General features: G+C 41.2%; 1 protein-coding gene across 4 annotated transcripts in view; it reads right to left on the bottom strand.

Moving 5' to 3' along the window:
* The window catches only part of LOC126262816 (uncharacterized), a 283,082-nt gene that overhangs the window by 229,315 nt on the left and 39,413 nt on the right, over nucleotides 1–14,354 (bottom strand). For all 4 annotated transcript variants that reach the window (XM_049959673.1, XM_049959666.1, XM_049959682.1 and 1 more), the window contains exon 5: nucleotides 8,940–9,070. In XM_049959673.1, the coding sequence (XP_049815630.1) occupies nucleotides 8,940–9,070 (131 nt within the window). The remainder of the gene's footprint in view (nucleotides 1–8,939; nucleotides 9,071–14,354) is intronic.

Here is a 14,354-nt window from a genome sequence, read left to right as displayed (position 1 = left end):
GCCTCATCAGGAAAGAGGGAAGGAGAGGGAAAGACGAAAGGATGTGGGTTTTAAGGGAGAGGGTAAGGAGTCATTCCAATCCCGGGAGCGAAAAGACTTACCTTAGGGGGAAAAAAGGACGGGTATACACTCGCGCGCGCGAGAGAGAGAGAGAGAGAGAGAGAGAGAGAGAGAGAGAGAGAGAGAGAGAGAGTACCCGTCCTTTTTTCCCCCTAAGGTAAGTCTTTTCGCTCCCGGGATTGGAATGACTCCTTACCCTTACACACACACACACACACACACACACACACACACACACACATACACATACAGACACAAGCAGACATTCCCACGTGGAATGTTTCTCTCATTATATTCATATCATATCATATAAACAGGGTCCATACAAAAATAGTTTCACTGTTCAATAGAAATGCAGATTCTGTTTAAGATAAACTCAAATCTTATTTCACGAGTAATAATACAGAGTGGCACAAGTGGGGTGAATGTGTCACACAGTGTAGTAGTAACAGGTGTCTTTCACCAAGGTACACTGCAGAGTGTGCAGTCACTGTATATGCCTATTAGTAACATGTGATGATTGCACAGTGAGGATTTCAGTGCCAGTATCAGACCCTGCTCTTAGTCAAGTTTCACTGTTGCACAATCACAAGACAAATAAGGAATGCTGAAGACACTGGTACAGCTTTGAAGAAAAAGACTAGTGAGACTGCACCTTGGTAAAATTTATGCAGTGCATCTGACATTGAAAGGATTCCCTAATGTACAGTGCAAAAGCTTGCCTCTCTATAGCAGCTCAGACACTGAAGCAATCAAAGAATATTCAATCAGCTTAAATTCACCTATACAAAATTATGACTGTGCAACAACTAAATCTTTATGACTGTTTTGAACCTACAAATTTGTGATAAATTGCTGGTTAAAATCATCAAGGAAGCAAACTCCCTTCAAAATCTTTGTTCATTTAATGAAGCTCATTTTCCTTAACTGTTTACATGAATAAACAGATCTTTTATTACTGGGCTCAAGGAAGCCCTGCTCAGCTTCGCAAGCATCCATTATGTAGTACTTAAGTTATCATATGGTGTGTAGTGTTATTTTAATATTGCACCTACAGCAGATGTTGATACTAACCAAGAGATGTTGCACCTCACTACAACTGCCACCTGTGATTGTCGGTGGCAGAACCGGCATGCCACTTGGGCCGCACATCTCGAATGGAGCTATGGCACCTAGGTGGTAATTATTCTATAGTGCCATGCTGTATGAAATACTCTGTCTAGCATCGCATTACTATGAGTACAATGACGCTGGCTTGTTTCTGGACTGTCCTGGTTTTACTACTGGCATAGATTAAGTGTGCAGCTTATGATGACTACTGCTCTGTTTATAGCTTACAGTTTCACACCAGACTTTGACAGAACAGATATTTTGTGAGGTGACATCCTTACTGCCTTGAGGATGAATGAGCCACTGCTGTCACTGTGATGTCTGAATGTTATTTCAAAAAGTTAAAGATGTTTCCGGTTCCAAGATTACAAACATTTCCAAATCTTGGCATTTAGGACATCTGATTTCCACTGGATGCAGCCACCTTGCACACTGTGGGACAGTTGTTGGGAGCAGTAATACTTATTTGCGGCTCCTGTAGCATCCTTCAGCCGCCACAGCCAGCTTTAACTTCTTTTTAAGCAGATATCTGACAAGTGTCAGGCACCAAACCAGGTCAAGGACCCCCGCTTGACTCAACGCATAGACGAGAAATGAAGCTGCCAACATCTCAAGTGAAACATTGCACTGTGCTCTGTAAAACATAAAGCAATGACTTTCTGAATATTTATGGCAAAACAGACAGCATTTGATGAATGTCATTTTTAAAGTTACGCCTAATGCAATTTCCAATTTCGTACAACATACTTTTAACCTCAAATAAAGGTCTGTACTGCTCTTTCAATTTTTTTTATAATTATTTCTAATTTTCTTCTTTCTCTGTGCCACCCTGCATAAATCGTAGTCAGTCACATTTGTAATTTTCGCAAATAGAAAATTATACACAATGTAAAAATGCATTGTTTACTGTACATATTTAACCGTCCCTTATCTACTGCAAAGTGATATGATAAGGAATGAGCAGATTAAAGGAAGACACTGAAGCAATTCAGAGATGTGCTGATACATGTTATTGGCAAGTTCCACCAATAAGCAAGTATTACTCAGATGCTTCACAAATTCAAATGGGAATCCTGGAGAGGAGACAAAATTCTTTTTGGGAAACACTATTGAGAAAATCTACAGAACCAGTATTTGCAGAGGACTGCAGGATGATTCTATGTACTGTTCCCAACATACATACGTACTGAAAACACAAGATAAGACAAATTAGGATTTGTATGGAGGTACATAAACAGTCATTTCTCCCTCACTCTATCTGCAAGTGAAACAGAATAGAAATTACTTTTAGTGGACCGTATTGTGGATTGTGAAGTATGTACTGGCCAGATCATGTCAAACTGCAAATCAGGTATCCCACGGAACTATAGAAAGGGGTTTGGTGGCAGCTCTTAATTCACTGATACATAAATTGCTGCATTATTAACTTATGTTGTCACTTTATTACTGTAATTAATTTTATTTCAGTATAGGCATTATGTTGCTGCACACTAAACAGAAAAACACAAAAATGTTTTATTTAGCACTAGGTGCACCACAACATTTCATACTTGAGCAGATTATCTGTACTTTTTCCCTCCATAATATGCACTAATGATTTATTGCCAAATGAAGCAGAAAGCTAAAACCTATTTGTATAGAACATAAGCAGGAAATACCTAAATCATCTGCAACTAGTGCTTTAAAAATGCCAACAAAATACTGCTGCATACAATAAAATATTGTGCTCCATTATTACATTATTTTGAGTGACTCATGTTTTATTCTGGCACAATGGAGAAACACCCAATGAAATAAAACAATTTATGCTTGTGACTGGATGTAAACTGAATAACTCAAATTACAAATGTACAGTCAAGACTAACAAAACACCCATGGCTGCTTCAAGCTGAGCTATGTTCAAACTCTAGTTTACAGCCTGCATTTTACACACATTATGCTTCCAAACAAAAGAAACTGGGCTCCAATTTGCATAGTGCAAGAGTCTTTTACCTTGCCACTATAGCTAAATTCTATGAGCTCTCTACAACGAGCAAAATGCTTTATCTAATTACAGAGACCCTAAGTTGTAAAAATACTTACAGGGATCCGAATACTCCTATATAAAATTAAAGCTTGCAACAAACTAAAATAAATATTTATTATTATCTGATCAAACATGCTATATTAGTATAAATTCAAGTCTTCACTGTATTGTCACTCGTTATGTTGTGTAATCATACGGATTGGAACTGAACAGGCCTACGGTATTTGTGCAGAGACCAGAAAGTGTGTGCATTGTAATAAATAATTATGTCAAATTGAAAATACATTTCAGAAAATTATAAAATTACAAAAACCATATAATTTCAGAAAGTAGTAGGGAAGAAAATTGTATTTTATTGGAGGTTTTGAAGGTTAAGTAGAGATTTCTATTGGAGATGTGAGGATATGATGGAGAGCAAGCACCTACTTACAGATTTGCAAGAAACAGTTATCGGGTGGGGAGGGGATGGGGGGCAGTGAGAATCCAACAATTCTTCTGAAACCAGTCATATGCTCTTCTAATTTTGTGAAGATCTTGCTATTTAAATAGCTTGCAGTGAGTACCTGTAAAGTTGGTAAACAGCATGTGCGCTTTCTCCAGATGGTTTGCTTTTTACACTGTATGATTTATTAATGACAGTACTGAACTAGGTGGCAGTGGGTGGGAGCATGATGAGATTTTACAACAGGAACAATTACAGGAATAGCTGTAACGGTTTGGCGGTTTGGGAATGTCACATGGTTTAACTAGCTTAGGATGGAGGTTAGCAAGGGCAATGGAAGATGGCTGGGCAGTGTGTGTGTGTGTGGGGGGGGGGGGGTAATAAGGAAGAGAATACCTTATTTCAGGTCTTGCCTTAAAAAGTCAATGCCTTAACAGAGTAATATGCTGAGCTATCTGACACTTGATTGACAAGTGGGTACTTCTAATTTGTTGGAAGTGGAAGCTGTTTTACTCAGAGCGTGAGAAGTGGCTACTATATGGCAGATTTGTTTGTGGATAAGATCTGTGGGTACCTGGAGAAGTGTAAAGTCGCTTGAGGTGTTTGGAATACGTCTTAAAGGGTTTGGGGTTAGAGCAGTTATGTTTGCATGGAAGCTGGCAAGGTGCAGATCTTGCTGCTTGTTAGTAAGTTTAAGGGCTGAGGTTTGCATGTGAACTTCAATGAGACGGAAGTCAACCTCAATGAAGGTGTGTTTGAATTGGGTAAAGGTGTTGCTCCTGTTGCAGGAAGTGAAGGGGCTGTCATGCACTGAGGGTCCAGGCTACAAAGATGTCATCAATAAATCTATACCAAGCCATGGGGCCCATCCCAGCTCCTGGGACCTCAGGAGTGCCTCTCTGAAGTGACCCACAAAAGGGTTTTGTGGTATCAATAGTTCTGATGCCACAGCATAGGTGCACGTTCGTAGGTTGGCACTACAAAAGTGGATGAACTATGCCGACCACAGTGCCCTCTAGCCGACGCTGTGGAGCTCAACGAGTGCCACTCTGCTTTCTGCCCATTTCATCAAGAGCAGACGGCCTGGAAAAATCGCTTCAACTTCAGTGTGTGTTGGCTGGCTATTGAGACATTGTACTACTTACGACGGGAATATGGCTCGCACCTACGTGCTCATCATCGCAAAGTTATGTAACCATTTATTAACTTGTTTTTGCATATAGTAAACATCTTTAACTGCAGTACCGAAGTGCTTCACCACTCCTACTCCTACTCGCTTCCTTCATTCGGCCTATTTTGCAGATCACAGGAGCAGACCCATGCGCCGCCTTCCAGGTGGGATACACGAGGTTCGAATAACACACTGGAACAAGTTCCCACATTGGTTTCTCTGATTTGTCTGTAGATCTGGCCTTCAAATATGATGAAGTTTTGAGTAAGGATGACAGTGGATAGTTGAAATAGATGAGGATTTATGTAGATTTTCAAGTGAGCACCAAGTGTCATCATGTTCTAGGATTCAGAAGCCATGTGTATACGGGATGTCAGTGTAGAGTGAGGTAACAATGATTGTGACACAGAAGGTTTCATGTGGGAGATGAGTGGGAGTAGGTTTCAGATGGTCCAGGAAGTCGATGGTGTGTTTTACATACGATAGGAGGCTCTATGTGATGCATAGGAGGTACTGCTTTACCTAGGCCGAGATGTATTTGGTGGATGCTTTGAAGCCAGTCACAATGGGATAGTCACAATAACTGTTCACACGTAAATTGGAGCACATCTCATCTAAACAGATTTCCCAGAGGGTATTCATCTCTTACCCCCTGATTAATTACCTTTTTTTAAAAAAAATTGTAAGCATTCCCTTTGTCACCCCTTACCACCCACACCCTGAATAGCTCAATACATTGCTTTCCCAAGGCTGTGACCAGATAGAGTCATGCCCTGAAATAAGAGCCTTCTCACACCATTCACACTGTTGCCATCCATTGTGCTCCTAAAAACTTTTTTATCATAGTCAAACCATATGGCATTCTCAAAGCATTATACATGTTCCACAGTTACTACCTCTGCAGTCTTTCCCACTACCACCCTTATTTGGCCCCAAACTGGTAACACATACTGTTCACCAGTTTACATTTGTTCACTGCAATAAAATTTATGTAGGAAACATAAATGCAAAAGTGATGAGTGTATGAATGGACATAATTCCATTTGGGGACACACAAAACCCATTTATTTACCATGATTTGCAGTGTGACTCATTCATTCTAAATACCTGCTGCACCACAAGGACTATTTTGATCCTCCCAAGTGATACTAGTTTCCTTTAACCCTGGAATGGGAACTTGCTCACTTATATATCCTCAGATCCCAACACCCTCATGGATTTGACATACATTTACAAACAGTCCCACAATACTTATTTATTATTATTTTATATTTTATTCATTTACTTTGTTGCTTTCTTATAAATGTTCCCAATCCTATCTCACTTACTCTTTGATTACCTTTCTCTCCTTTCCAGTTTTTAATTTCACTATCCCTTCCACTTCTCATTGTTCCTCCTCTATCCATCTATTGTTTTAGACTCTGTCTTCTTGTCATTTCTGGACCAAAGCTCGAAAAATGCTTCCGAATATACAGTCTGACTTTCTATGCTCTCAGATGCCTCCCCCAACATCTTTGTTTCTGCTCATCCTCACAATAGGTGAATCCCTCTATATCTACACTTTGAGAGATATGCCCCTCCTTTCTAGCCTTCCCAACATATCCCTCTTTCCTCCATACGGAAGGAATAATAATTCTGTAGGTTGGGGGTAGTTTTTCCATTGTAAAATGTGTCTGTTGATAGTTGGGTTGGGCTTTGTTTTGAGGAAGGAGACCAAACAGCGAGGTCATCGGTCTCATCGGATTAGGGAAGTATGGGGAAGGAAATCGGCCGTGCCTGTTGACAGCACTGGAATTTTGTCTCCTGAAATTAAACTCAGCACTTCTGTCAGAAAATATACTGTAAGCTACTGAGTTTTATTAGAAACACTTGAAACTACAATGAAAAATACTAGTGGACTGTTTCCAACCACTTGAATGTTTTCTGCTATTGTGATTAGAATAACCTACAGCATCATTATTAATTAGAAACACAACAGGGAAGTATACTGAGCACGTGAATACTCGAAAAAAAAGTGTAGACACTGAATTGAGCACAACTCAAACAATGCTTGGGCCACTGCTGAAGTTGTTTTGTGCTTCAAGAGCTTTTTAAGAGACATAAAGGGAAAAAAGTCAGGGACACCAAAAAATTATATTTACATGCACGAAACATCTGGAATGGAGTTCTTCATTATTCTGCTGATACTTGGTTATAATCTGATACAAAAGGAAAATAAATGCTTTGCTGTTCCAAGTAAAAAATATTTTATTTGTTTCATAAAAATTGTAACAAAAAAACTGATTTCTAGAAAAATCTACAAAACAGTTTTGCCTGTATTTGTAACAGTCTTCATTTCTACTTTAGTGTTACAATTATGCTAATTTTTGAATGTTTTTATTGTATAAGTAGTAAACCAAGCAATTTCTTGACATGGTAACACCATTCTTTTATATTACTGAGCATACTTCAATGTGAATCATTGTGCATTACATTAAAACAACACCATAGGCAATAATATCAAACGTACAAACATGAGTTTAAGGAACTCGTTTCATCAACTGTAAAATTTCTTTTGTATGATACTAACATCTGCCCCAGTGTCACACTATGGAATGCCATAAATTAATGATGATGGTGATATGTACATCTTGAAAGCATTATTGTTTTTGGTTTCCAGTGACTTGCTTTATAGAGTAATTGGAAATATGTTTAACCCTGGCTGTACAGTGTGCTTCCTTAGGCCGGTATTACACTATCAAATTTCTTTGTCCAATATCTTTGTCAAAGAAATTTGATGGTGTAATAGGGAACTTTGTCAAATGTCATCAAATATTTGATCAAATCTAGGGCCTCACTGTAGATTTGATCAAAGAAGTCGCTTGTCTTCTGTTCACTGCAATGTGACATGTTACCACGTGGAGCACTAGCATCGCTGCAGCGTTCTGTCGTCTGTAGTGTTTTTATAAACATTGCCGGTAAATACAATTGGTGTGTACCAACAACTAAAAAATTAACAGAGATGTATAAAGCTGAAGAGGCACTTTACAATGTGAGGCACCCTGAATACAAAAATAGGTTACGACGATTGGAGACCTAACCTAATCTAACCTAACCTAACCTAACCCAACCCAACTCTCTCCTGTAGCAAGGAATCGGAGTGTTAAAGTGAGCCTGTCTTCTGCAAATGTAGCAGTTCTTAAGTGAATATTGTGCTCTGTGATATGAGGATATACTTCACTGAGCACATACAGAAATGTATGGTCATCCATTCTTAAGTAATTGATGTACGACTTGACATCCTCCACTATAAGCTCACGTAATAAATTTTGTTGAATGCTTTTATCGTGTCATCGTAAAACCCACGGCTACACCCAGGTACGTTTCCTTATTTCCCTGCTTCTCTTCCACATGTGCACACAGTGCAATTGTGGTACGTGCAACTGCTGCAGTTAATAACAAGTTGTTGTTGTCAGCCATCTTGAACTTTGACGTAAAATACGATGACAGTGTAATACCCCTTCTAGCGATACGTCAAAGATCTTTGTCAAATATATTGGACGGAATATTGGATCACATCTTTGATCAAATCTTTGACAAAGAAATTTGATAGTGTAATACCAGCCTTAGCAAATTTGTCATTGAAATGTGTGACACCAAAAATACAGAAGATTTAAACAAAAATTACAGTAGTGTCATCTGAATACTGTTACGAAAAGAAGTAACTTCCAGGAAATATTTTAAGACATCTAGCATGCATGTTTTAAGTTTTTTTTACAAACTACAAATTCATGCAGCTGCATTAGAACTATTCCAGAGGCTTACACAAGCTCAAATTTCTAGTCTCTCAAACACTGCTACTGAGGCTGTCGAGGTTGCCAATATATACTACTGATCTTCAGGTGTTGCTGATAACCAATAACTCGATCCTGGGCAACCTACAATATTTGTCATGTTACAAGTCTGGAGATGTAGAGCATACTCTAATTTACAAAGCTTCAAAAAGAAAAATACCATTTCGCTCTTCGTGATCTACATGACCAAACAGTGTTACTGACCTACCATGCCATAAGTTGAAACAATGCATTTTCTGAGTTTTTTTGTATTATAAATGGGGTTCCAATCTTGGCAAATCTGCTGGAAAATCATACCATATTATCCCACTTTCCAGGCCATGTTTGCTTTGTTGCTGAGCGCTGCTGCAACCAAAGGCACAGTCCCTTCTCTGGATGCCTCACATAACCATTAATGTCAACACCGTAGTTACGAATTCCAAATAAACCTGAAAAACAGCATGTATTTTTTGATTTCTCAGTTTCTTCAGAAAAAAAATAAATTACCATTAAAACTAATATGACAATCATATATCACATTTTAGAAACACAACAGCCCAAGAACTCCAGCAATGCTTTTTACAAATGCCACCTGAAGAAAATTTGGGAAGGGTGGGGGGAGGTGAGGAAAGAGTACAAATATTTCACTGACATAATCTAACACTTATGTTATTTCAAGGCAAATCCTTAGAGGATTTAAGCAATTCATTCCATTGCATCAATATAACCAGAATGAATACTAGAAATTTATCAATGAAATTATAATTTAAAGTGGTATAAAGTAAATGTCATAAACAGCAGACTGAAGTTGGTTGGTTGGTTTAAAGGCTGGAGAAGGGACCAAACTATGAGGTAATCGGTCCCTTGTTCCTAATAAAACAATGCCACAAGTGTGAGAATAAAATGGACGAAACATATAACACAAAACGGAAAGAAAGGAAAATCCACAAGAAAGAAGGGAAGGCAACTAACACTGAAAGGAACAAAAGAGGACAAGAAAACAACAGAGAGACACTAGAAACAGAAGAGAGTAAAACATGAAAGCAGATTAGAGTGGCTGGCCAACCACAAGAATAAAAAGGGAAAGCCAGCCACTCTGCAACACATTAAAACCTATACCTAAAAGCACTTGGGTGGAGGACACATAGGGACAAAGGACATGCGCTAAACCCTACATAGAAGTATAAAACCCACTCTCACGGATAAAATGTACAACTAAAGCTGCTGTGGAGGCACTGCTTTAAAATGGTTTAGCTCGTACCTGTCAGGTAGGAAACAAAGAGTAATTTTAACTTCAAATGGAACCAATTATTCATCAGACTGGAAAACAGTTCCCCAAGGAGTCCCACAAGGTTCGATATTGGGTCCCTATCTGTTTCTTTTTTACGTAAATGACCTACCACTTGCTATTGATGTTCATTCAGTCTTATTTGCTGATGATACATCAGTTCTAATTGAAAATGAGGTATCTGAAAATATTCCAGAAAAAGCCAAAAATACTTTAGAAAAACTTGAATCTTGGTTCTATCAAAATGGACTAAAACTAAATGTAACTAAAACCAAAATGATGCAATTTGAAGCTAAATCAGTAGAAAGGAGTGAAATAAAGATAACTTGCAATGATCAGGATATCACAGAAGCAAACCACGTGAAGTTCTTAGGCTTAAATCTTGACAAAAATTTAAATTGGAAGGTACACATAGATTACTTAGCAAATAAACTGAACAACTTAGCATTTGCAATGTGTATTTTGTCAGGTGCCACAAACATGGATACCAGAAAGATAGTTTATCACTGCTACTTTGAGTCAGTTATTCGTTATGGCATAATCTTCTGGGGAAATTCAGCAAATGTCACTAGGCTCCTAGTATTACAAAAGAAAGTAATTAGAAACATGTGTGTTGCAAAAAAACGGGAATCCTGTCGACCACTGTTAAAAAATTTAAAAGTACTATCTATCCCCTCACTTTACATATATGAGATGGTGGTGTTCCTATATAGAAATCAACATACACTAGACAATTTCCGTTTTGACCACAACTACAGCACTCACCACAGAGATAACTTCAAACTTCCAACACATCGTTTAAAACTTTATGCCCAAACGCCAGAGTATATGGGGTTAAAAATTTTCAATAAAATAAAAGGCAGTAATATATTTAAAATGGAGATTGGTTCACTGAAAAGATTGCTCTTTACTCTCCTGGTGGAAAAGTGTTATTATTCTGTCGATGAATTCATTGAGGACAGCTTCACAATCTGAACACAGGGATTGTAATACATTTATTATATTATGTACATGTGTAGCTGTAACTTAGAAATGTAAAATATAATGTAAACTTTTGTATTTCTCTTAAAAAAAGTGAAAAAAGTTTCTTTTGTAAACCTTGACATGTCTCCTGTACATCAAATCAAATGATTTGAAAATTGTATGTAATGAGATGAATAAACCACATAACATAACATAACATAACTGTCGCCCAACACAGGAGGCAGGGTGCTGGGAAAGTTAAAAGTCTGCTGCAGAGCGGCTGAAAGTGGGCAGTCCTGCAAGAGTGTACGACTGTCATTTGGGAGCCACAGCGACACTGAAGTGGGTACTCACGACGGAGTAAGTAACCATGTGTTAGCTGCATATGGCCAATGTGGAGCTGACAGAGGACAACTGATTCCCTGCGAGAGGCCTGCATGGAAGACTTCCACACATTCATAGTCTCCTTAATGACACGCAGTTTGTTGTGTGTGCTGTTACTCCATTCCGTCTCCCAAAGCTGGAAAACCCTGCGGTGTAAGACAGAACACAGGTCAGCTTCGGAGATACCTATCTCCGGAAGCAGTTTCCGCGTCGCCTGTTTGGCCAGCCTGTCGGCAAGTTCGTTGCCGGGGATTCCCACGTGTCCTGGGGTCCACACAAACGCCATGGAACAACGGGACTCCACACAAACACCATGGAACAACGGGACTGTTCCAGGGCATAGATGGACTCCTGAATGGACGCTACCAGAGTGTGGTGAGGGTAGCACTGGTCGATAGCTTGTAGGCTGTTCAATGAGTCAGTGCACAGGAGAAATGACTCGCCAGGGCATGAGCGGATGTACTCAAGAGCACGAGACACGGCCGCTAGCTCTGCAGTGAAAACAGTGCAACCAACCGGCAAGGAGTGCTGCTCAATATGTCCTCCATGAACATATGCGAAGCCTATGTGGCCATCAGCCGTTGAGCTGTCAGTGTAAACTGCTTCAGAGCCCCAGAACAGGTCAAGAATCGAGAGGAAGTGACAGCGGAGAGAGGCGGGTTTAACGGAGTCCTTAGGGCCATGCAAAAGGTCCAGACAAAGCTGCGGCCGAAGTGTTGCGCACATCTGATCTGCAGTGGAGGGACACCAGCCTCCACCAGTACGCTGGTCACTGGACTCGTCCTAAAAGCTCCTGTCGCTAATCTAACCCCACAGTGTTGCACAGGGTCAATTAAATGCAATGCTGATGGTGCTGCCGAACCATAAACCACACTCCCATAGTCAATTAGGAATTGGACAAGGGCTGTAGAGCTGCAGCAGCGTACAGTGATCTGCACGCCAATTGGTGTTGCTCAGGCAACGGAAGGCATTGAGGTGCTGCCAGCACTTCTACTTAAGCTGCCGAAGATGAGGGAGCCAAGTCAATCGAGCATCGAAAACCAGTCCTAGGAATTGATATGTCTCCCCTACAGTGAGTGTATCATCATTAAGGTAAAGTGCGGGTTCCGGATGAACGGTATGACGCCAACAGAAGTGCATGACACACCCAACTTTGCGGCTGAAAACTGGAAGCCGTGGGCTTGAGCCAATGACTGTGCCTTGTGGATGGCTCCCTGGAGGCGCTGCTCAGCAACAACAGTGCTGGAGCAGCAGTACAAAATGCAGAAGTCGTCTGCATACAGAGAAGGTGAGACAGAGGGCCCGACAGCTGCTGCTAGACTGTTATTGGCCACTAAATATAGAGAGACACTCAATACAGAACCCTCTGAGACTCCATTCTCCTGGATATAGATGGAACGAAGAGGCTGATGGGCCTATAGCTATCTACATCAAGCGGGCTTTTATCAGGGTTGAGCAACGGAATTATGGTGCTCTCCCGCCATTGCGATGGAAAGACGCCATCGCACCAGATCCAGCTGAAGATGACAAGAAGATGTCACTTGTAGTCAGATGAGAGATGTTTAATCGTCTGGCTGTGGATGTGATCAGGCCCAGGAGTTGTGTCGGGGCAATGTGAAAGTGCACTGAGGAGCTCCCACTCTGTAAATGGGGGGTTATAGGAGTCACTGCAGCTTGTAGTGAATGAGAGGAGGTTCCCTTCCAGCCGCCGTTTGAGTGTGTGAAAGGCTGGGGGGTTAATTCTCCGATGCAGAGGCTTGAGCAGGCTCAGGAGCTCGGCAACTGTGTTTGTGTCGGTACATAACTTGCCATTTATGGAACACCGGGGACAACTGTTGGGGCCTGGTACCCGAAAAGACGTTTGATCTTTGACCAGACTTGGGAAGGTGCCGTGTGGCATCCAATGGTGGAGACGTATATCCCCCGACACTCCTCCTTCCTTTGTTTGATAAGGTAGCGAACATGGGCACGGAGCCGTTTAAAGGCTATGAGGTGCTCCAGGGAAGGGTGCCGCTTATGTTGCTGTAGTGCTCACCGATGCTCCTTAATTGCTTCAGCGACTTCCGGCAACCACCAAAGGACTGCCTTACACCTCGGGCACCCTAAAGAGTGAGGGATCGCGTTTTCTGCCGCAGAAACAATTGTGCTAGTCACCTGCTCAACCATCACATTAGTGTTACTGTGTGGGGGAGATTCAGCTGTGACAGCAGAGGTGAAAGTTCCCCAGTCTGCCTTGTTCGAGGCCCATCTGGGCAGGCATCCATGCGCCTGACGCTGGGGCAGTGACAGGAAGATGGGGGAGTAGTCACCACCACATACGTCACTGCCATGAGCCACACTGAAATGTGTGGCTGCCCCATTATTTAAGAGGCAGAGGTCGAATTGCGACAGTAAAGTTTCGACATCTCTGCCTCAACCAGTAAGCATGGTGCCACCCCAAAAGAGGTTATGGGCATTAAACTCTCCCAGAAGTAGGAAAGGTTTAGGGAGTTGATCAATCAGTACAGTTAATACATTCAGGGGTACAGCACCATCTGGAGGAAGATATACATTGCAGATAGCTATTTCCTGTGTCATCCTTTTCTGACATCTACAGCATCAAGAGGGGTTTGAAGGGGCACATGTTCACTACAGACCGAGTTTAGGACATAAACACAAACTACACCTGACACACTATTATAGTCGCTACAGTTCCTGTAATATCCCTTACAGCTGCAGAGGGCAGGGCTCCACATTGCTGGGAACCAGGTTTCCTGGAGGGCAATGGAGATAGCAGGTGTAAAGCTTAACAGTTGCCTTAAGCCAGGTGGTGGAAAAAACCGTTGCAATTCCACTGGAGGATGACATCGTGAGACTGGGAGGGCATGGAACATTCAATGAGGCAGTTTATGCCTCAGAGTCACCTGCTGCCACCGATTTATTGCCTCAGCAGTCTATATCCATTGTGTCTGAGGGTCTGGCGAGATCTAGGTCCTCAGTGGATGCCAAAATCTCCACCCCATCCTCAGCCGCAGAGCTTGCAGGTAGCGGTGGTTTGGGTGCCACCGCAATTTCCTTGGTCTTAGGGGTTTTCTTTTTGGATTTTCCTTGCTGCTCCT

The sequence above is a fragment of the Schistocerca nitens genome, chromosome 1, assembly GCF_023898315.1.
Source record: "Schistocerca nitens isolate TAMUIC-IGC-003100 chromosome 1, iqSchNite1.1, whole genome shotgun sequence".
NCBI lineage: Eukaryota > Metazoa > Arthropoda > Insecta > Orthoptera > Acrididae > Schistocerca > Schistocerca nitens.
Note: the sequence above shows the minus strand (reverse complement) of the source record. Positions and strands in the feature narration are given on the sequence as shown.